Source organism: Melozone crissalis, unplaced genomic scaffold, assembly GCF_028551555.1.
Source record: "Melozone crissalis strain CALT ecotype California unplaced genomic scaffold, PUWL_Pcris_2 ptg000027l_1, whole genome shotgun sequence".
NCBI classification, from domain to species: Eukaryota; Metazoa; Chordata; class Aves; order Passeriformes; family Passerellidae; genus Melozone; species Melozone crissalis.
Genome location: NW_026535805.1, coordinates 32,219,608 through 32,242,755, shown reverse-complemented (window position 1 = coordinate 32,242,755; position 23,148 = coordinate 32,219,608). Strand labels below are relative to the sequence as shown.

Below are 23,148 nucleotides of genomic sequence, written 5' to 3'. Positions count from 1 at the left end.
GGTGGTTGATTGTTTTTTTTGTTTTTTTAGCATTTTAAAAGTATAAAAATAAGGCCATGAGACATATTTCATACAGGTGTATTATTCTACAGTGTCTCTTTCTGAAATCAATAGGGAAAACTGTGTCTTCAAACTGCTTGAGTAGTTAGATATGGTGTGCTACCAATAAATCTCAGATCATTGCTATAGCAGGTGAGCTCCATTTACCTACAAATCAGTGATGGACTGACCTTGGCTGGATCCCAGGTGCCCACCAAAGCCGCTCTGTCATTCTGCTCCTCAGCTGGATAGGGGAGAGAAATGCAACCCAAGGCTCATGGGTCATGATAAGGGCAGGGAGAGATCACTCATCAGTTACCCTCACAGGCAGAATGGACTTGACTTGGGGAGATTCATTTAATTCATTGTCAACCCAATCAGAGTAGGGTAATGAGAAATACAGCCAAATCTAAGAAACACGTTCCCCCTACCCCTCCCTTCTTTCTGGACTTAGATTCATTTAGGATTTTCTCTTCTCCTGCCTGAGGTGCAGGGGGATGGGGAAAGTGATCAGTTCATGGAAATTGTCACTCCTTCCTCCTCAAGAGGAAGACTCCTCACTTCCTTACCCTGCTCCAGCACGGATGGGGTCCCTTCTAAGAGAGACAGTCCTCCATGAGCTTCTCCAATGCAAGTCCTTCCCATGGGCTTCAGTTTTTTGCAAACTGCCCAGGAGATACTGAGACTCTCTCTTTAATTGCACAGGCCAGTGGTGATGCAAGAAAGCATTTGACTGGAGATAACTTTGGTTATAGATGAGATGCCTACACTTGGATTGGGATTGATGCTTCTTGTTACTTATTTTCCTTTGGGGGAGAAAGCAGAATTTAATTGCATTTTTATTCTCACTTTTTGCTCTCCAAAATTACAGGCAGTCTTTCTGCTCTTCTACGGTCAAAATGGGGACCATTAAAAAATAATGAGCAGACAATTGGCTTTTACACCAAGCAGATTCTTGAAGGATTAAAATACCTCCACGATAATCAAATAGTGCATCGAGACATAAAGGTAAGGATTTGCAGAGAATTAAGCCTGACAGTAGTATGTAGCTGCATAACCATTTATTTATCCTGCAATTTAAAACCTTTTTTTCTGAAAGCTCTCTGCTATTCTCAACCATGGGTTACATAGGTGAACCATTGTTGATTTCAATTTGCACCAACGAAATATGTTGGGTTTTTTTCCTATTTTAGGAAAATTCTCATATAACAACCTAATATGTGACAAAGTAGATACTTTGTTTTCTGGTTTCAAAGACATGACTGAACTTTCATAAAATCTGATTGAAGTGAAGAAGATTGTGGATGGTATAATTAGCAAGTTCTTTTCCAAGGAGATTGCAGATGAAAAAGTGCTTGGCTTGCTTTTTAAAAAAAAAGCCATTTTTCCTCTTTTAGTATTCTTTAACTGAACTCCTTCTGGTAAGAGGGGAAATTCACTCTAAGATGAAGATTTTGTTAATGGGATTGCATACAGCAGGAACAGTATTGATTTCTCTTTCATCTCCTCTCCTAAGAAGTCACTTACTTAGTAAGGAGTGTATTGTAGAAACAGGTTATGCAAAAAGTCTTAGATAAAGGGTCTGCAGAGAAAAATAATTGCTCTGCATGTTCTTTTCCTCAGGGTGATAACGTGCTTATCAACACATACAGTGGAGTGTTAAAGATTTCGGACTTTGGAACTTCAAAGAGACTTGCAGGAATCAATCCTTGTACTGAAACCTTCACTGGTATGTTCCCAGAGGAGATTTTTCTTATCCTCACTCGAACTGTGTATGTAGGGTCAGAATCCACAGATGCTGAACTTTCATTGACTTCAAATCAGTATAAAAGGTTACTGGAAGAATAACTTTGGGATATATAATCTTAAGCTACACGCTGTACTTGTATGCACTGTTCAAAGAGAGTGCTGTTTTGGATGTTCCATTTGTGACATCAAAGTCCTCTACAACAGAAGAGCTGTGTCTCTCCTGTGCTTTATTTGAGTCTGTCTCCTTTGTGCGTGTAGCTTTTTCATCTTGCTGATCTTTTTCTTTCATGATTGGCTTGGACATCCTGACTTCATGGCCAGAATTGCGTATCTGCAAAACCTGTCATTCAGTTGCTCCTCCCTCTCCTTGATAATTTAATTTGGGTGGTAAATCATGCAGTGACACTGCATTAAGTAGTTATGTAAAATGAGAAGTGGCTGTTACTTTAATTCCATCCTTTGCTCTTCCATTGCTTCTGAAAAAGGAACGGAGTGCAGCATGATGTGTTGCATTAATTCCCTTACTTAAGAAGAAAATGTTCATGTCACCTACTCTTTTAGGTTAAGATTTCAGGTTTCTCTTCCTTTTCCTCTCTGGGTACAATTCAGAGCGCTTTCCCATATTTTAAGCTTAAGATATTAAAAAAAAAAGAAAAAAGAAAACTCTCTCTGATCCAAAGCTCATTGAAACATTTAGCAGTTGTCATTGACATTGAAAAGCGATCTCCAGATCAGTAGATGATACCAAGTGCTTTAATATCTTGAGCAGTATTTTGAGTTTTTTATAGAATGCATGTGAAAATCTTTGAATTTGAATAATAAAAGGAGATTTTTTAACTCTTCTGATATTGCTCACTCCTCAGTCATTTTGTTCCTCTTGTCTTTTAGCTATCTATTTGTAGCATTATTACACCTAAGTAAACACAAAAGAGTGTGTTTTAAACAGGTACCCTCCAGTATATGGCACCTGAGATCATAGACAAAGGGCCACGTGGCTATGGGAAGGCTGCAGACATCTGGTCTTTGGGATGCACAATCATTGAGATGGCTACAGGGAAACCCCCATTTTATGAACTGGGAGAACCACAAGCAGCCATGTTTAAGGTCAGATATCTTCTTCGTACAGCTGAGTCATATTTCTAAACACAGGAGATCTGATGACTGTTTTGGAGAATTAAAGGTTGCAAGAAAGGGAGATAAAGAAAGTGCTTGGATTCTGTTAAGAACAATAATCTGATTCACCTGAGAGGGAGTGCTGTGTATTTTTGAACAGATTAGTAGAGAGATAGCAGCTATTCAGCAGCCTGGGTGTTAAGAAAGAACACCAAACTGAGAAAAAGAAACAGTTCTCTGCTTTGTGAAGAGCCTCTACTTGCAGCTGTGGGGGTTTTTAAATGCAATTGTTTATGCAGTTCGTAATAGTTTGGGTTTTTTTCTCTGAATTAATAAACCAATTGTATAAGGTTAATATTAAAACCTGAAAATGATATACCACTTCTACTATCTAAACAATTTTTTGATGATGTTTAGTGTTTGGGGGAAGAACAGTTCAGGCCATTGTTTCTCCCTTTATTTGTCTCAGGTGGGGATGTTTAAAATACACCCAGAAATTCCTGAATCCATGTCTGCAGAAGCCAAGGCTTTCATATTGCGTTGCTTTGAACCAGATCCTGATAAACGAGCTTTTGCTCATGAGCTACTTATAGATGAATTCTTGAAGGTTTCAAGCAAGAAAAGAAAGTCTCCTTCAAAGCTCTCAGGTAAGCATTGCTAAATTCAATCTGGAAGTTTCCTCTTGCCCATGCTTCCTGGAACTGCTGATTTAGTCTTTAAGGGGAACACAGTGGATCTCCATCCCATGTGAATGCTCAGCTGTGGCCTTCTCTACCAGCAGCTTACTGCAGAAATGCTCTTGTATCAGAATTCTGTTACCATGTTATCGCAGAAGGCAATTTATAGAAATATTTCTAGTATTTTTTAGGTCTGTGATTTTGTGCAGCTTTTATGGTTGTTGCATTTTTGTTTCATTTTTTCCCTTTTTAAATTTGCATACATTTTCATTGAAAAAATATTTATGTAGAGTGTATTTTGTGTAAGGTTAGAACAAGCTATTAAATCTCAGTGGAGTTTTCTACATAAGCAGAATTAATCTTTGTCCCATAGCAAATGTGCATACACTGCATTATTTTTGTTTCATGAAATTTCATTTCAGGAAATGTTCATTTCCTGTAGTGTTCTAAATTATGGAAAGTAGCAAAGGAGTTTTGAGAGCAGTAATAACATATTCTATTGTGTGTAGATATATACTTGGGAAAATATCTTCTGTATATTTTTAGCATTAGATGATTAAAGAAAGAAAAATATCAGGTAAAGAGATGATAGTTGATGATCACTTTTATTGTAGTTTCCACTCCCTCAGAATAAAATTAAATTGCAATAAATTACACTTTTGGAGACTGCAGCCAGGAGAATTGAGATAATCCATAAAAATGGGAAGTTACCCTTTAGACTTTTCTCAGTTAATTTCAGCATATTTAACTTCCTTTTTTCTCTTTCCTTTTCTCACACAGTCCTTTCAGTCAACACAAATGGTGAGTTTTAACCTACTTCTCCATCAAAACCATACTTGTGTAGATACTGTAGTTATCACTTATCCTGGTATAATTTCTCAACACTAAAAAGATGGAAAGAGAAGTGATCACAATTGTGAAGATAAGTGACCCTTCTCTGTTAGGAACATCTAATTCATTGTGCATATTTCAGATATTTTTAATCCTACCAGACCGTGGCTTAATTGTGAGTGAGTGATACAGGCTTGTAGGGCTGTGCTGTCGTTTATGGGGACTTTTGGTAGAAACCAATGGCTGTTTTATAGTAGCCACAGAGACAAGGTTTGTGGAGAATGATAGCATAGATTTTTATTAGACTAAATTCTATAAGTGGCAAACCAGAATGCATTTGGAGCCCCTTGTCAGACCAGGATATAGGCTACTCCTCTCTTTCAGGAAATTAACTGGAAGAGTGCAGGAGGGAACTGAGCACACACATAGTTACCTTCATGCTGAATTGATATTAAAGTACATTTTGAAATGTGCATATGTGAAATAGATATGAGTAGTTTCCTGCAGTGGCAATGTGTGCTCTGGATTTAAAATTAAGTTATGACTTACCTGCATGTTTATTATTACTAGTCAATGGTTATGAATTAATTAAACTTGTACAAATGAATTTGATGAAGAAATGTATCTTATATCTGTTTTAGTATCTACACTTATAGATAGTGTATATATAAATATATACACCCATAATATTAAGATCTTGGAAGTTGCTTGGACGACTTACCCTGTAGAAAAGTTTTCCTATTGCTGGAAGTCATGACAGGGGATGCACATTCACTTCAGTGTTGAAGTTCTGTGAATGAACTCTCAAGAAGCCCAGCATTTCCATCTTTCAAGAATAAAAACATACCTGAAAGATAACTCTATTCCAGACAAAAAGTTTTAGGTGTTTTTTGTCAATTTTTCTCTAATATTTTGTGTTTGTATGTGGGAAGGCTGGAGTTTTTCTGTTTCCTCTGAAAAAATAATCTTCACTTCAAAACTCTGATGGCATTATTAAATTCTAATTTCTGAATATTCCTATACAAATAGAGTATCTTCGGAGCATATCCTTACCTGTCCCTGTTCTGGTGGAAGATACAAGTAGCAGCAGTGAATATGGTTCTGTCTCACCTGATACAGAATTAAAAATTGATCCATTCTCTTTCAAAACAAGAGCCAAATCCTGTGGAGAAAAAGATGGGAAGGGAATCCGGTCCCTTTTTCTGAGGTAAAGAGCTACCTGACATTTTTGTTAGATTAGGAATGTGTGCATCAGAATGGTTTTTGTAATGTTTCTTTTCACTGTGTCATTCAGCATCCCAGATGAACATTTTGAGGATCACAGTGCACCTCCTTCACCTGAAGAGAAAGATTCTGGGTTTTTCATGCTGAAGAAGGATAGTGAAAGGAGAGCCACTCTCCACAGAATATTAACTGAGGACCAAGAGCAGGTGGTGAGGAACCTGATGGAAGCTTTGACTCAGGTAATTCCAGAGGGCAGCAAGAATTTTATGGAATTCTATGACTTCTCTGCAGTTACCTGGAACTCTTGAAATTAAACATAGTAGAGCAGCTAGAAATGAAGTTTGATTAAACTAGAAAGCATACACCATGTAAGCTTTTTTTTTTACTGTTTGATTTGGGCTATTAAAAACAGGCTTTGAAATTGTTCATGATGCATTAAATAGGCCTTTTTGGTTTGTAATTACTATGTATATACCTGGGTATTAGTACTGGCAAGACAACAGAAAAACATGTTTTCATGATACTCTATTTTTCCAGTGCTTTTCAAATTTGAGTAACTTGTATAAGGTAGATGATCTCCAGGAGTGAATAATCTTGACCTCCTTATAAAGTTCTGTGTTCCAAGTGACTGGTTTGACAGAGGGAGGTTTAGGTCCTTTGGCCTGCTCTGGCCTTATGTTAGGCTATTGTATAGAAAAAATGGGGCTGATGGATATACCATTGCCTCCTAGCCAACAGCCATAACAGGGGAAAGAGGGGGCTGGGAAGAAAACAAATTGCAGCTATCCTTCAGTGCAGTTGGGAACACCTATGGAGGGAAGATGTAGTAATTGTGAGAGCTTCAACAAACAACAAAATAATTGCAGAATGACCTTTTGGCACTCTTTTGTGGGGATGATTCATTATTATGATGTATCAGTTCAGGACAACACTGAAGAAATAAAAGATCATGACCTCACTAAGTGTTGCAACACTGTAATTGGGTGACAGGATTTTTTGTTCTTGTTTGTGTGTGTGTTAGTAGTTAATTGATTCACTTCACTCTCAAGGCAAAGTATTGCTGGTCTAAAACATTTGTATAAAACATGACAACTCATCTTCTAAAGACACTAGTGTTTAGAAACTGATGCAAACCAGTATGATTATTATGCATGTAAATGGAAATGGGTGCCATGTAAATAAAAACAGCTTCTAACTCTTGGGAGGGGGAGAGAGTAACCCACAGTTATCCTGGTAACTACGGAAAATGTTACAAGATAAGGCAGTGAGAAAGACATTTGTGATCTGTGCTTTGTGAGAGTGTTGTTGTAAAAGACACAGTTTTTGCATGTGTATGCAAGTAATAATCAGTGATTGTGAGAGGCTGAAACTCAATCACAAATCCCAGAGAGTGTGCTCAGCGTTTCATGCATTTCTCAGCTTGGGCTGGGACAGCTTGAGAGAGAAGCAGAGACACAGAATTTTAGAGCCAAAGAGTTCAAAACTCATGTTCATGTGACTGGCTGCCCTTCAAAAGGATGATGAGCTCTGACTCCCAAAGACTGTTTTCTCCCTTGAGAAATGCAAGAAATTACTTATAGAACAAGCCTGGCTTGCTTGATAGGCCTCATCAGGGTTTAGGATTTCATAGAGTTTTTCTCTTCACAAACACTCTTCACAAGAAAGCTTTCAGCAAAGTCATTGGGTTTGAGGGCTAGGGAGGAGAATGCCCCTCACAAAATGGGTCACTATTTCTAATTAGTAAGTCATACTGCTCCTCCTGTCCCCGTAAGTGCCTCATGCCTTGGTGGACTTGGATCTTCTAGTCCAGGGCTATGGTGTGCATCTACCTATCTGCCCTAATGGCTTTTTAATTATTTACCTGGAAAGAAGATTGGCTACTGCAGAGCAGTGAGAGATCCACTTCTGCATAGAAAATCATCAAGTGAATTCTTCAAAGCAGATCAAGATCAGAGGCTAGGACCTTTTATCTTAGGTGGATGTTTTAGTCAGTGGTATTTTTGACTGCACAAGAAGTTTTCTTAAGCTTCTTTCTCAATAAAATTATCCTTGTTTCATCCCAACCAGGATTACTTGACTATAGTTTAAAGCTCAGTGTTACTAGCAAACAAGAGTTCTTGGTGTCTGGCCAGCCATAACATTCATGGCATAAAATTGGCAAATGCAATTGAACCAAACACCATATGTCCTTCTTTTACAGAAATCAATGTTGGATGTCCTTAGTCTATATAAATATTTACTTTACTTCCTTCAGAGTAAGCATCTAATACCTCATGTTGAACTACAACTCTGGCTTAATTTAAGATTTGGCTTTGAAATTTGCATTCACTTGGCATAACTTTACTTATAAGAGCAAATACAGTGCTCTGATTCCTGGTTACTTAGGCTGGTTATTCTGATGAATGCTTTTGAGCTTTTTGCTTTTGGTAGCTCATGCTCACAAAAGCTTTTAAAAATAGGCATATGAATATTTATACTAGAAAGGTGAGATCTTTGTAGACTTGCTTTAAGAACAGCCAAGTGTAGAAATTCTGTATTAATGGAAATTAGGAAATTACATAAGAAACAAGCAGTACCTTTGTGAGCCTCCTGCATAATTGACTAATCTCTTCTTTTAAATGCTGCTGTAGGACTTTGCACATTGTCTCTGAGAGGCACCCAGAAATTAGAAGCACTGCAAAGCATGTGTGTGTTTGCAATTATGAGTCATTTGTAGTACCCAGTGCACAGTACATTTTTTCATATCTTTATTCATTGCTGTACAAAGACACATACACACTGCAGTGTGCACACATTCTTCAGCAAATGGTGTAAAATGAAGTCAGCCACTTGTTCAATGAGTTCCCCCCTGCCTGTCCCCAGGGAGCCCAGCCCCAGAGCTCTGTGCTGCTGCAGTTATGCTGCCACCAGCACCTGACCTGCAGCTGCACCTTCCCCTTAACCATAGCAGCAGAGTTTCTGAAAACCCATACTGCCAGCTGACGTTATTAACTGAAGTCTTTCTGGATGTATGTTTCAAAAATATGACTATCAAAACTATTTCTTTTCCTCTCTCTTCTGCCAGGGAGCTGAAGAACCCAAGCTAAAATGGGAACATATCACAACACTCGTTTCCAGCCTCAGAGAGTTTGTACGGTCCACTGATCGCAAAATCATCGCAACCACTCTTTCAAAATTGAAGCTGGAGTTGGACTTTGACAGCCATGGTATCAGCCAAGTGCAGCTTGTGCTGTTTGGTTTTCAAGATGCTGTAAGTCCCATTTTTACTCAGAAACTTGTTCACCTAAACTGAAAAAAACGAAACAAGTCAGGACCAAAGTGAACTTGTTTAACTTCCACCCAGAGCTGCTGAAACAATAATATTTGAGGGCTTTGAAACTGTAATAGCAAAATCTGAACCCACAGCAGTGACTTGGTCTGGTTGCCTTGTGATCCTTTGGCAGGACACAGACCCTGAACACTACTGAGATCTTACTGATTAAAGATATAGCAAGTTCAGAATAATTGTGTGAATATTGTGTCATAATAGTAAGGCAGGAAAGCCTTTTTAAAAAATCTCATTTTTGGTTTCCTGGGTAATAAGACTAACAGTAAATGTCAGGTTTATCCTACATAAATGCAGATCTCTTAAACTTCTCTTACAAGAATGCATTGCCCCCCATAGTAGTCTATCTACCTTGTAATACTATATTAATTCTTATTTTTAGTATTTTGATTAGCAGATTTCTGCCAAAATAAAACTCTCATTTCAATTTATAATAAGCAGGATAAGGAGGATTGTTACTTTTCTACCAATAATAAATGCAAAATTTATCATTTCCTACATTCAGCAGCCAAACACATGCATGGGTAGCCCTTAAATAGCCGGTTTACAAACAGCAAATGTTTTCTTAAGGTATGTATTTAAGTGTTAGTTCCCAAACAGTTAGGCTTAATTATTAAGATGAATAATGAACATGGGAGGGTGCAGCTGTACTGAACATCACTTGTCCAGACTGAAGTCATGTAGTAAAAATGAAATGACAATTCGGGTAGGTATTTGAGGTGGATGAGCCTTTTAGAATTCAAACCTGGGGCATTCAGACAAGTAGAGGACAAGTCAGGATGGATGGCATAGCATGTAAAGTGTTGCATAGACGACACTAACAAGATTAGATGCTTTTATTAAAAATAAGTGTTAAATGAATCTGTGAAAGAGATCTTTCTACAAATCAAAAGTTTTTGATTCTTTTGAGTATGTTTTCAGCTCTAATAATCTCATATTAATATTGTTTTGATACTGGAGGAGAAAAAACAAGCATACAAGGTCAAGAAAACAATGCAGGGGGTCATAGTACAAATATTTGTACTGTTTTGATAGAGATGTTGCTGGGCATCAGTTGTTTGGTAGTAATTTCCTGGGTTGTATTCTTATCAGTAAAAAATTTACTTTCTGTTAACTTCATAATTGCAAGTTGCTTTTTTTTAACTGATAAGTGTCTCTGTCATTACTATCTGTTATTTAACTAAACCCACAGAAAGTTAAAGAAAAACTTTGCTTTATATGTGTGCAACTTTAATTATTTTGGCCATACAATAGATTTCTATGCTACACTGAAATCCAGGAGAATATCAAGACCTCAGATGCTGCAGAGACTGAGGCACTGCTAAAAGTGAGGGAAAGTAGTTCCCTTGCTCTTGGTATTAATAAGCTGATCTTAGGTTACAGTGTTTAATAATCACAACATCCTTATCAGACCAACCAAGAAAAAGTAATTTTGTGATGCCATATAAATAACTAAATCACATTACTATGGATGGTTGTGATCTTGACAAAGTTAGATTTTGTTTCTTCAGTGCTCAATAAAGCTAGACTTAGCTAAACACGTCACTGTCTCTGTGGCAGTCGGTTTGGGAAGGTGCAAAGTGCTGGCACAGGGTGGCTGTGCTGCCTCGGAGGGCAGTGGGCAAGCCTTAGGGGCAGCTGCTGCCCCGGTGCCAGGCCCAGGGCAGGCTCCCCTGGCACTGCACAGCTCCCAAATCCAAACACGGTGTCCAAGTGCCATCTCGTGGCCACTGGCCATAGAACTGAGCAGACACAGGTACTGCTGTGCTGGGTGGGCCCTGGCTGGCAACTGGAGGAAAACCCCTACCCAGTCACTCATTCACTCCCTCCCAACAGGAGGAGGGAGAGAATCGGAAGGACCAAAAGTGAGAAAATTTGTGGGTCAAAATAAAGATTGTTAAATAAGTGAAAGGGGGAGAAAAATCTCACAAGTGTTGCAAAAGCAGTCAGTCACCAACAGCAGACTTGTGCCCAGCCAGTCCCTGAGCAGCAGCTCCTTTGGAAAAAGCAGCCTCTAGTTTATTGCCCATCATGACCTTATACAGAAAGGAATATTTCCTAGGTCAGCTGCTCCAGCTGTGCCAGCCGTGTGCCCCTCCAGCCCTTAGTCCACCCACAGTCCCCTCAGTGCTGGGGCAGTGTGAGGGATAGAGGCAGCCTTGACAGCATGTAAGCTTTGCTCAGCAGGAGCTGAAACGTGTGTGCTATCAAGGCTGTTTTAGTCACAGTGTAAAACATAGCACCATGTGGACTGCTGTGAAAGAATTTAACTCCATCCCAACCAAAGCCAGTGCAGGTACCTGCATAAATTACTGCATCACTGAATACTCTTGCTTTTTGGCAGTGAAAATAGTAGGATTAGTAACTTTTACATATCCTCTGAAGGCATAATTTATGTGACTTCAGTCATTTTTTACAGAAAGGTTATCACAGAATGAGGGAATTGAACTTATCTCTTTTTTAGGAAGAGTGAAATATCTTTTTTCCACTTTTTTTCATAATCAGTAGTGGCTCCTTTTTTTATAATGCTGTAACTTGATAGTTTTGTATGTTAAATATGACTCAAAGCAGTTTGTAAGCAGGTCTGTAGGCAATTGGGAGCAACCCAGTATAGAAAACCATCAGACTGTAAGAAGCAGAAGGAAAGAGAAAATGGTACAGCACACAAATGAAGTTCCCCAATTGTTTAAACTAACATTAATTAACTAGTTTCAGAATTAAGTAGGAGCAGCATTACATTAGTTCTTTTATGTTTCCTACAATTGTACTTCAGAATAGACAAGTAGTGCTCAGAGCAAGCAGTGATGCCAAAGCAAGTAACAAGATTAATTAGCTTCAGCTGCAAGCCTTTCATAACATAGTCCTTGTTATTTGTCTTGCTTGCATTCTTTGAAGTTTCTCTCCACAGTCACCTAACACAGGAACCAGTACTTGATGAAAAATACAATATATTGCATGACTTATATTAAAATAGAGGGAGTTGATAATGTTGCTATCAAGAAATAATTGTAATCATCTGCTCGGATATAGTATCTAGTTTAAACACTTCATATGACATATATTCTCATTTTAAGCTGTGGGATATGTAATATCTGAACTGAATTTTCTCTCACTAGGTCAATAAAGTTCTCCGAAATCATAATATTAAGCCACATTGGATGTTTGCACTGGACAGCATAATCAGAAAAGCTGTGCAGACTGCTATTACAATTCTGGTCCCAGGTGAGTCATTCTTAATACTCAGCAAATATTTATCAGCTGATCTCTTTAAACATCCTTTAGAGTTGTGATCATGATGCTTCACTTAGGATTTTGAAACCAGCAGTGGCCTTCTTCCTGTTCACTGTCTGCTTTGCAATTCAGAAATTAATCTGTGTATTGTTCAAGCTGCATTGGAAAGCACCTTTCCACAATGTGTAATCTAAATGATTCTGCAACACGGTGAGTAGTAGTAGGCTAAGGTGCTCTGGGACCTAATTTTTTGAGGTGCAAAATGTGGCCTATTGCTTGTGGCCAGAAGCTGTCTTAAAAAAACCCCAAAATACAACAAACCCAAACAACCCCAAAACCTTGACTTAAAACCTGCCAAAACAGAACAAACAGGTCTGCAGTGCCTGCAATTTCTACATTGTATTTTAAATGTGGATTTAGAGTGTATGGCTTCACTGAGGGAAAGAGTCTGTTTAGATGAAACTGTAGCCCATTCTGTTACTTCTCTACCTATTTCCAAGTTGAGTTTTTCTGCTTCTCCTTAACTTCTGATGCTGGAATTAATGGTGATATTTTCAAATATCACAAAATAATTTTCATTTAATGCTTTAAGTCAGAATACCTACATTTCTGTTTCCTGCAGTGGATTGAGTCTTAGATTATCAATAAGAGGATCTGAAAATTACTTTGATAGTTACATCTATTCCTATTCTCCTTACTTTCCATATCCCTAGCACAAACAACAAGATATAAGTAAGAGTTTATGTGTTACTTTCAAGTCACAAAGAAACTCCTGTCTTCTGATTAGAATGCTGAACACCTCTTACAGGCATGTACATCATTGCTGTGTAATAGGAGTAACTACAATTCCTCCTTAGTAGTCTGTTCTTCCCCATACAGCTCAGTGACAGCATTAATTGTAGGTGGTCAAGCTTAAACAAAAGCCTCTGTGCCCCAGTGGTTTTCAGGCACTGATCATCTGCTGCTTCTCTACTTTTGATTACTTTCCCTTGCCTTCATCTCACTCTTTTTTCTTAATTATTTTTCTTATAATGTGGAGATTTATCACTGCCCATAACACTTCTAAAAGTTATGGGATGTTTAAGGAATGGTACAAAGCCAATTTTATGCTGCCTGGTGGTGAACAATGGCAAAGAACTTGTACATCCTGCTAATAAGAACAGAAGTTCAAAGCAAATCCAGACATATTTGCCTAGCAATATTTGGGTAACTGCTACATAATAAATCTGGTTTCCTGAATTTAGAGGAAGCACAGCTCTGTTGACCTTATTATATTCAGCCTTGAGAAAGGTATGTAGCATTGAAATGAAGAGGTGAAATAGATCAAGGAACAAAAGCGTCTTTTGTAAGGAAGATAAACATACTTGTTAGTTTAGTTACTCAGCAGAAAGGGCATAAAGCAAGTGGGATTCAGGAAAAAAAATTACATTTTGGTGAGGAGACTAGAGGGAGTTCTTAGCAATAAAGAGACACAATTGAAGGAAAGAAAGAAGAAAGATTTATATTAAATAGTTAGAATAAACAAACAGATGTTGTTAACACTAATAGGTTGTGTAGGAGTGTCAGATCTAGTATACATATCTTGCCTACCTGGTAGGCTCTGGCAGGTAGTTTAAACAGGGAACAGAGACCAGGGTATAGCTTTGTGTTTGTGGTTGTGTGGATGTGCATCATAACAAAATAGGCAGCATTCCCTGTGATAAGTAGAAGGGAAGTGTGCTTTTAATTGTTGGGAGAGGGGCCTTTTTATAATTTCTTCTCTGTTTGAATACAATTTTTGGGGGAACATGGTATTCTTCTAAGGATGGAATGCTAAATAGGCCAGAGCAGAAACAGCAGGAATACCTGGATAGAAAAGAAATAATGGTTATTTGTTCAATAAAATGTTTCAAGTCAGACACATAAGAAAATGCAAACTACTGAGAATGAAATTAAGCAAAAGAAACTCTGCTATACATGATACTTCAGCACAATTTTACATTAAATGGTAGCCAAGTCAAGAATCATGTTCCTACAGATGTTTGTTTTTTACAGCTCTTTGATAGGCAGAATAATAATCTGCATAAACAAAGGTGCTGTTATGTTTTGAGTGATCTTAAACCCCTAGAAAATATCTCTTGTCCTGTTACAGAAATTTCAGGTCTGTTGTAACCAAAGCTATAGGATGATCTGGAAACAGTCACTTGGGTCTGCTTTTGTTTTAATATTTAACTTATGTTTAACTTTGGTGGTTTTTCTCTTGCTTATATTTTAATAGAATTGAGGCCACATTTTAGCCTTGCATCTGAAAGTGATACAGCTGATCAAGATGATATAGAAGTTGAAGATCAAGATGAACAGCCTCAGAATCAAACCATCCAGCAGCCTTGCATTGTCTTGGAGGATGCAGTAGCTACCTCAGGTGTAAGCACACTCAGCTCCACGGTGTCCCATGACTCCCAGGCTGCTCACAGATCACTGAGTGTCCAGCTGGGCAGGCTAAAATTAGAGACAAACAGGTAAGTCTGGGCATCAGGAGACAGGGACACTAGCCTGCTCACAGCAGTATGCTTTGGTTAGCTTTCAAAATATATGTAAGCTGGAATACCACTGACAGTGCCAAAATTCCATTGCAGTGTAAGTTGTTCCCTTTAATGATCATCCTTTTTTAGCTGTGACTGATCTCTTACATAGTTGTATGAATTTCAACAAAACCAGAGTGAAGCAAGTTAAGGTCAGACTTGATTTCAGGTGCCCTTTCAGGGAAGGTCTGTAAAACACTGACTTGCTGCCAAACTTCTGCTTTTTCTCTCTTTGGTGTGCTCTGTGTGGCTGATAAATGGTGTTATGTTTTGTTTCCATAAGGGCAGAACTTGCTGTTCTTTTCTATAGCTATTCTCAGCAAGTGAACTCAAGCTAATAGACAGCTACACAGAAACTCCATAAGGAAACTACTTCAGATTTGTTTTGTGCACACTGCAAGGAGGATCTGTGCTTACCAGCAACCATTAGCTTTTTATTAAATAGAGAAAGATGGGGAAAATAGGTGTTTTGCTTAAGAGAAGAAATGAACCAGAAAATTGGATATTGCATTTTTTTTTCAGAAATATGTCTTGCACTTCATGCAAGTGAAAAGTGGTTCTTTAAGGTTTTGTTGTTTTTTTAAGAAATGTCAGAGAAAAATCCAAATCATCTTCTATATATTTTGTTTTCTTTTCATTAAAATATACCAAATAGTCTAGTTAAAATAGATATTTCGCTTTTGCAGCATGTGATTTAGGACATTGACCTCAGTAAATTTTAAATATGACCTTGATAGAAAGAGAACATGTCTTCAACAATACAGTTGTCATCCTGGTAGAAAATTTGTTGGAGTTACAGTTTCATTTGAAATTAAAATATTATATTACACTTTACTTTTACATGTGTCTGAAAAGGTTGCCATAATTAGAGTAATTCATTAGACTGTACTGTATTTAATAAAGTAACAGTATTTTAGGGTCCTTATGTCACAATTAATTTTTTTACTTGTGACCACTGAGAAATATTTTGATTGTCTCATTGTTATACCTGGAGAAATAAATAAATATTTTAGATTGATTCACTTTTCTTCCCCAGCTTAAGGTGGGGAATAGCCTCCAAAATGATCAGCTTGTAGAAGTACTTTTTTTTGCTAGGATTTTGCTTCTGTAAATTTCTCAAATGCAAAGCCTTTGACCAAATAATCACATCCAGTCATTCATGCAGAAATTTTTAATAAATAATAGAGAACTTTAAAAAATATTTATGAAAGCTTTATTGGCACAAGCAGCAAGCAGTTATCAGGAGAAAATAATGGATTATTTTATTGGCCCTGAAGGCCTTTTCCAACCAGAATAGATAAACTAGGAATTAGTTAACTGAAAGGTGACCTGTCTGGACAGAGTATCAGTTTGCACTGAGAATACACCCTACACCCAAGCTGTGGGTGTAGATGCAGCAAGCAGCTCTGTTCCCATGCAGGGTGGACTTGTTAAGGTTTCTTAGCTCAGGTGTGGAAGCACTCAAGTGCAAATATGTTTCTAGTGGGCCTGCATGCAAGCTAAAAGTAGGGCAAGATGTTTTTACACTGCAATCGTGTGGGATTCAGTTTGCCCCTGTGCAAAGGCAGGTAAGGGGCTTCTGTGGCATATTTTCTAACTGAATTCCTGTCTTTCAGAAAAGGGTTGCAGTGCTCAACTGGTATAAATGAAAAAAAAAATTAATACATGGATAAATAAAAGGAAACATGCTGAAATAGAACAGTTGTTGCATAGTTCTCAGGCTGACAGAGGTTTCAAGAAAGGGATGAAGATGCTGCAGTCCTTTCAAGGCAGAACTTCTGAAGACTCAGGAGTCAGTTTTAGGTTTATGAATCTGCTCTCCATGTGCAAATTTTGATCAAGTTCCTAATAAGATATCATTCATAAGTCCTGCATTTTACTAAACCAATTTTCTAAAAGAACAAATTGCAGCAGTTTTACATACTAATTTTCCATTATATTCTATTTTCTTTTGATCAGCTCAAATGGTACTAGCCACTGAAAATCTACAGATTTCTCTCTGGGTCTGTCTTATGAAGGAGGTCAAACATGAGTTTCAATTTACTTCTGCTTTACATTCTCAGAAATAATTGCTTAGGGAAGTAGGCAAGTATTTTGCCTCCTCTTTTCTCACTCTTAATATAGTCTAGGAGGGCAGGCACAAAGTGCCTTATATGTGAGGAAGGGACAGCCCTTGTGTGGTTGAGAAGCTTTTTTCATATTTATGAAATGCAACCATATGTTTTCACCACATTTTCATCACTGCTCTACCCTTTCCATACCTTTGAAAATGTCTGCTGGAGAGATGTGAACTGGCATTTTTCTTTACAAAGGTTTAGCCCTTAGATTATGAGCCACTTTGATATTTGTTCTCAGTTCCAGTTTTGTTTAAAACAGGGCACAGGCTGTGGAAATTTTACTGAAATATTCTACCATACCATTTGTTTAGTGGGTGAATGTTTATGTGGATGCTGGTGTGTTTGGGGCTTCTGTATGATTGATTGTCTCTTGATATAGATCAAAATCAATCTGTAGTGAAAGAATATACCTTCAGTGAAAGCTGAAGAATTCTGTCCTTGTCTTTGCCACAAATGTTTCCAGTTAAGGTATAGTAAGATCTTTCCTTTCCTGAAAATTTGAAGCTACTGAAGGAAATGGGTTTTTTGTTCTCATTACTTCACAGGTTATTGGAGGAGCTAGTTCAAAAGGAGAGAGAATTTCAAGTCCTCTTGCATCAAGCTATAGAAGAAAAAGACCAAGAGATCAGGAACCTACAGCTCAGGTCTCAGCCAATAGGTAAGTGAGAAGAATTTTTGAAGAAAAGTTTCATACTCGCTGCAGATGAAAAAGTGCCAGCTAAATGTCTGCCCATTTTATTGAGGTAGCCTCAGCAAAGATGCTTTATTGTGCTGCTTCTGGTAGGGTTTGCTCTGAAGTAAGAATGTACACTGTGGAAACAAATTACTGGATTTGTTAATCACAGTACAAGGAATGAGTATGATTTGAATATTTTTGTTTGTGATAATATGGAAGAGAGCAAAGCTCATATCCTACTGAATAAATATTATTCCTAAAGAGGATAATCTAGTATGTTTAGATATATGTTCCTTGAATTACAGACTGTTCCAATTGTTACAGTGAAAGTTCAAGAGGCGAGATGCAAATACACCTAATTGGTGAGATGCAAATGCAACTTAAATGTTACTGAGAAAAGCCGAGTTTGCTGTGTCTGCCCTGGAGAAGGTGGAAGTGCTAATGCAGTTTGATATTTCTGTGTAATGTGCTTCTAAGTGTTGCTTCCAAAAGCAGCTGATCCTCAGCCTAAGACATTGCCTGTGCAGCAATTGTATGAGTTAGACTGAACAGTTCAGTTAATTGATGCAACAACCTTAGTGTAGAAAGTGTGACAGTGAAATTGATGTGCTTTGTACTAGCAAAGTCATTTTCAGAAGAGGGCAGAAAAATGCTGTGTGTGTCAATGTTCACACTACTTTAACTGTACCCTTAACCAAGCAGAGAAATTAATGTGTAACTGTCTATAAATTGGAATTAAGTGTGTTCTTTGGGAATTGGCATTTATTTATGGGTATACTGGCATTCTACACGTGAAGGAAAAGCTCACTGAAGAAAGTGCTTGAGGAGTCAAAAATGACAAGAGGTTGCTTTGGCAACACAAAACCTTGTCTCAAATATGCTTGTTCCAGATATTCCTGGATTGTCCGTCTGTCATCGTCATTCCACTGGCACGGGGACCGAAGACCCTGATCTCATAAACTGGCTGAGAGTTCATGGAGCTGATGAGGCCACAATAAACAAGGTAGCAATGATCCCATTCACTGCCTGGCACAGTTGCAGTACTGTTTTGTGACTCAGTTTAAAAAATACCAAACCTTTCTAATTACTTCAGCACATTTTGAGAGATTAATTTGTTTTCAGAGGATAGGGAAAAGCCATGAATGTGAAGGTCTTCATAAATATAAAGTACCATTAATAGTTCCTAAATATGATTGTGAATAAAGCAATAAAATACCCTGGTAAATAGACACTCTTGGGTTTTCAGTGTCTTTACACACTGCAGCATTCCTGCTGATGATATTCTGGATACAGGATACATGTTCACCCTTAGCTAGCTGTGCTACAGTGAAATATCCTGAAGTAGATCAGTCTGCTCTGCAGCAAATTATATAACTTTAGAGGTGTTAAATATTTCAGCTAATTTAGGAATACCTGCATGTAGTTATCACTCCTACAGATCAGACCAAAGGTTCCTCCAGGTTCAATGACATCAAATTTAGATGCCATTCTTGAAAATGTACATCTTAACTGTTTGAATTTGCTCATGGGTTAAATGTGCTATTACTTATGGTCCAATTTGTGTTCAGTGAAGTCTTTAATTCTGTGATACCAGTGGTAGCAATAGAAATGCCAGCTGACAAAGGTTTTGAGTAGCTGTAAAAGCATTACATCTTTCAAGTTGTGTCTGGTATGCCAATGCAGAGTACACAGTGTAAAATTAAAGTTGTTTCACTGTATTTGTAGAAACCATGTTTTTCTGTTGCATGTACTACGTTTCAGCCCAATTTTAGGTTTCTTCCAAATTTACCCTTCTATTTTTAGGGGCAGATGATTCTAGCAAGATGAGCTTAGGAATTTAAATAATATTTCTAACAAAATGTTCATTTAAATTTCTTTCTGCAGTTCTTGGCTGAAGACTATACCTTAACGGATGTTCTCTGCTATGTTACACGAGATGATCTGAAATGTTTGAGACTGAGGTAATGCTTCAGAGTTAAATGAACTGTGCTTTGTAAGAAGAAAAATTGATACTAAGTCTCTATTTATTGCATTGTGTGCAATTTTATTAAAATAACTAACACTTTGCAGTATGTCTTTGTATGCTGATACATTTCTGCCAAACAGCTGGTACTGTTTAAATCTCAAAATAAGCTTTTTTCTATTGAAGGCAAAATTTTAAGGTAAAGCATTTACCTTACAACTGGAGACCCTAGATATCCCATTAGAGCCTTGCTTTTATTTTAAAAAGAAGAGCTAGAAAAACTTTCAGTAGTTTATTATCATCATCAGACTTCAGAAATGTTACTCATGGAGTGTAAATAACACTACATTTCACCTGATCATGCCAGGTGTATAGGTCACCAGCTTGCATCATGTTGGAAGTCAAATGTGGGTTATGCAAGTCCTTTGGACCAGAAGTCTGAATTCCAGACAGCAGGCATCTGCCAAGTGGAAAGATTGCCCTGTCTTGTAATCAGAAAAGGACTCTGTTCCTTGTTTGAGTAACGCATGTTGGATTTCACCTTTGATCAACCTTCCCACTGAATATCATTGATCAAAACCAGAGCAAGAAAATCAGAAAGCACCTCAGCTGGAAGGCTTTCAGACTAGAGAGTTTCTTTGTACCTGAGTGTCTTTATGATTTTTCTTTACAGAGGAGGAATGCTGTGCACGCTCTGGAAGGCGATCACTGACTTTCGAGAGAAACACGCCTGAAACTGATATTTTTTTCTTTGCTTCTCTGCAGAGATGAAAAGATTTCCTTTCAGCCAGAGCAGGTGTGCTGTCAGAAGGACTGTTGCACTTTAATCCAGTATTTGTTTACCAATGTTAAAAACACTGCAGCTTCCTGACTGCTTTTACTCCTATAATCCATAAGGAATCTGTAAACAACCTGCAACATTATTTTACTTTCAATGTTTTTACATGCAAGTTTTTCAACAATTTTTAGAAAACACACACACAAAAGTTATAAACTCATGAAATATTGTAGTTAAAGTAAGCAGATGTTAATTTCATGACAAGCTGATGTAAGATTTCATGTAACAGTACATCACTGGAACAAAACCAAAATGTGACAACTTTCAATTTCTTTGTAATATATATCAATATTATCTGTAGTACAGCTTCATAATTTCAATCATAATTATGTATTTTTCTTTTAGTGTGCAAGATCTAAAGGTAATTGTTTTTACCTACTGCCCTACATAGTTTAATATTGTTTATTTTTGGTAATTTAAGTTCTATGGTGCATTTGTTTTAGAGTTGTTTATGTACTACTGAACTGTACCAGTTGTATACACCTGAACCATGGTAATGTTAGCTTGTTCTAAAGCTATCTCTGACATACACAATTGAAAATAAAAATAACCTAAGACTTACTTTTTCCTATATTTTTGGACTTATAAAATAATAACAGTGGTGTAGAACTGGAAAATATTGGAATAAAAAAAAAAGAAAAAAATTCATACTGAGTATTAAGGGAACCTTTTTGATGCATCTTACATTTACTGTGATTTGAGTATGATAACCATAGAATTGAATATTTTCTTGGTTTTTTCTACTCAGTCTAATTACAGTACTAACAAGCCAAGACCAAACAAAATTCTTCTCTGGGTGCTGTACTTGAGAAATGAAAAGTCCTGCCTCCATGCACTGAATAGTCATTGTGGACTGTTGTTTCTTTTTCTGCTTTTGTTTATGCAATGATTTTTTTTTCTCGTGTGCAATGAAAAAGCGTGGTGGGTGTTACCTGTCCATCCACTGTCATTGTCACTCCACTATTCTAGCACTGGGTACCAACAGATTCTTCTGGGGCATCTGCAAAAATTCCATTGTGGGCAAGACTTGCCTGGACAAGAAGCTACTTCTTTTTCCATAAGCCTTGGTAACCAGTAAAAGGCTTATGCTCTTAATTTTTCAGGTCTAGCAGGTATTTTCAAAAAAAACTAATTTTTTTTTTAAGAACATAAACACATTGTCCTAATGTGTATACAGTAACTTTTGCTGGCTACAGTGCAACAATTATGTATTAAAAAATAAGACACAGAACAGTCAAATCATTTTAGTCATATTTTTTTTTTACTCTGAAGATAGTTCTATTGATTTTTAGGCATGGATGTATTCAACTCATTCCAAAAACTTCACTGCATTTCACTAGAAACACAACTACTGTTTATTAATTTCAACTGCTATTACAGCAGAAAACAATACATTTGCAAGGTAATTTTAAACACTAGAAGGACCAGAGGTGGATGTTGAGTTGTAAAACCCAAAACTTAAGAAAGACTTCACCCGTTGAGAAGTAACCCTAAGACAATGAACTTCCCCCATTTGATTTTTGTGTGAAGCATGATCCTGTATTGGTCCAGCTTTGGAAACCCCTGGTTTCATGCAGTATGACTGGAAGGTAATTGCACTGCTCTGTTTACTTGGAAAGCATGCAGCCTGTTCTCTATGACTCAGGCTGCTCAGAAATGCCAGCTATGTAAGGGAGAAAATTGTGATCGAGGTTTCCACTGAACATCTCCATGAGACATAGCCTGGAACCAGCTGGAATTAACTCCTGTGGTTCTCAGCTGGCTTCACCAGACCCAAGGTGGCTTCTGCAGCATTGCTCAGCAATCAGTTCTGTATTCTCCTTGGTGAGACCCTGTTGGATCTGATCCATGCCCAGGCCAGGCCATGTACACTTATGCTCCTCCAGCAATTCTGGTCTGAATGTGGTTCCCTAAGTAGCACAGCTAATCCATACAGATACTAGATCTGTGCACAAAAGCTTATGTAAGATCCCTACATCAGGCTACTTCACATAGATTGTACCAGATGTTACCTTTTACATCCTCAGACAAAACATGACACAACACTTTGGGATGGTGTGCATCAGACAGGTCAGCCTGGGATTCTTCAGCCTGGCTCCCTGGTGAGTGGATAGACGACAGGTGAAGGCTTTGAGATTACCTTAGTGCAGGATGTTGCTGAGGGCAACATTTTGACCACAAGGCATACCACTGGCTTTGATAGCCTCTTAGTCCTTGATCAGTGCTGTTCTAATCCAGGGCTCAAGCTGACTGACACCCTTACATCTCCCTTAAGGGAGCATAGAAGTAAAAGCTTGACCAAGGCAGCGCTGATTTTGCTGTCTTTTGCACCTTTCAGCATAGAGCCCAGCCTATTCTTCTATTACAGACACCCCTGCCCACAAGCCACAGGGTGTGTTTATCACCCAAGCCCCAAACTCCTTGTTTTAGAGCACAAATGGCTCTTGGTGCAACAGCAAAATATTAAACTCTCCTTCCCCTAGAAGACCTTGTGCTCTGAACTTAGCAGTGGTGCTCTGCATGGTGACTGAAGTTTGCTTGGTCCAAGTGCTCCAGACCAAGGGAGCTGTCCCTCTCCACCTGCTTGCCTGCATCCACAGCTGCATCCTATGAGTTCCCCAATTCACCTACCGTCCTTCACCTGTAGTTCTGATGATTGGTGCTACCTACAAGCAGATGAAAATTTAAATGATGTTTTGATGCACACTATAACACTTTAAAGAGAAACACTCTTATGAGCCTAAAAAGCAGCATAAAACAAGGCAAACTCATAGGAAAGGTAACAGGACCATGACCTTTACAGA

General features: G+C 37.9%; 1 protein-coding gene across 1 annotated transcript in view; it reads left to right on the top strand.

Moving 5' to 3' along the window:
- MAP3K5 (mitogen-activated protein kinase kinase kinase 5) overlaps positions 1-21,045 on the top strand; it is a 97,905-nt gene extending 76,860 nt beyond the window's left edge. The window contains exons 17-30 of the mRNA XM_054279289.1: positions 911-1,047; positions 1,663-1,768; positions 2,735-2,892; positions 3,371-3,548; positions 4,359-4,379; positions 5,439-5,616; positions 5,704-5,872; positions 8,698-8,883; positions 12,075-12,180; positions 14,447-14,687; positions 17,413-17,525; positions 18,434-18,546; positions 19,428-19,504; positions 20,180-21,045. Coding sequence (XP_054135264.1) covers positions 911-1,047; positions 1,663-1,768; positions 2,735-2,892; positions 3,371-3,548; positions 4,359-4,379; positions 5,439-5,616; positions 5,704-5,872; positions 8,698-8,883; positions 12,075-12,180; positions 14,447-14,687; positions 17,413-17,525; positions 18,434-18,546; positions 19,428-19,504; positions 20,180-20,240 — 1,844 coding nt within the window. The 3' untranslated portion in view covers positions 20,241-21,045. The remainder of the gene's footprint in view (positions 1-910; positions 1,048-1,662; positions 1,769-2,734; positions 2,893-3,370; positions 3,549-4,358; positions 4,380-5,438; positions 5,617-5,703; positions 5,873-8,697; positions 8,884-12,074; positions 12,181-14,446; positions 14,688-17,412; positions 17,526-18,433; positions 18,547-19,427; positions 19,505-20,179) is intronic.
- The last annotated feature ends 2,103 nt before the right edge of the window (positions 21,046-23,148 follow it).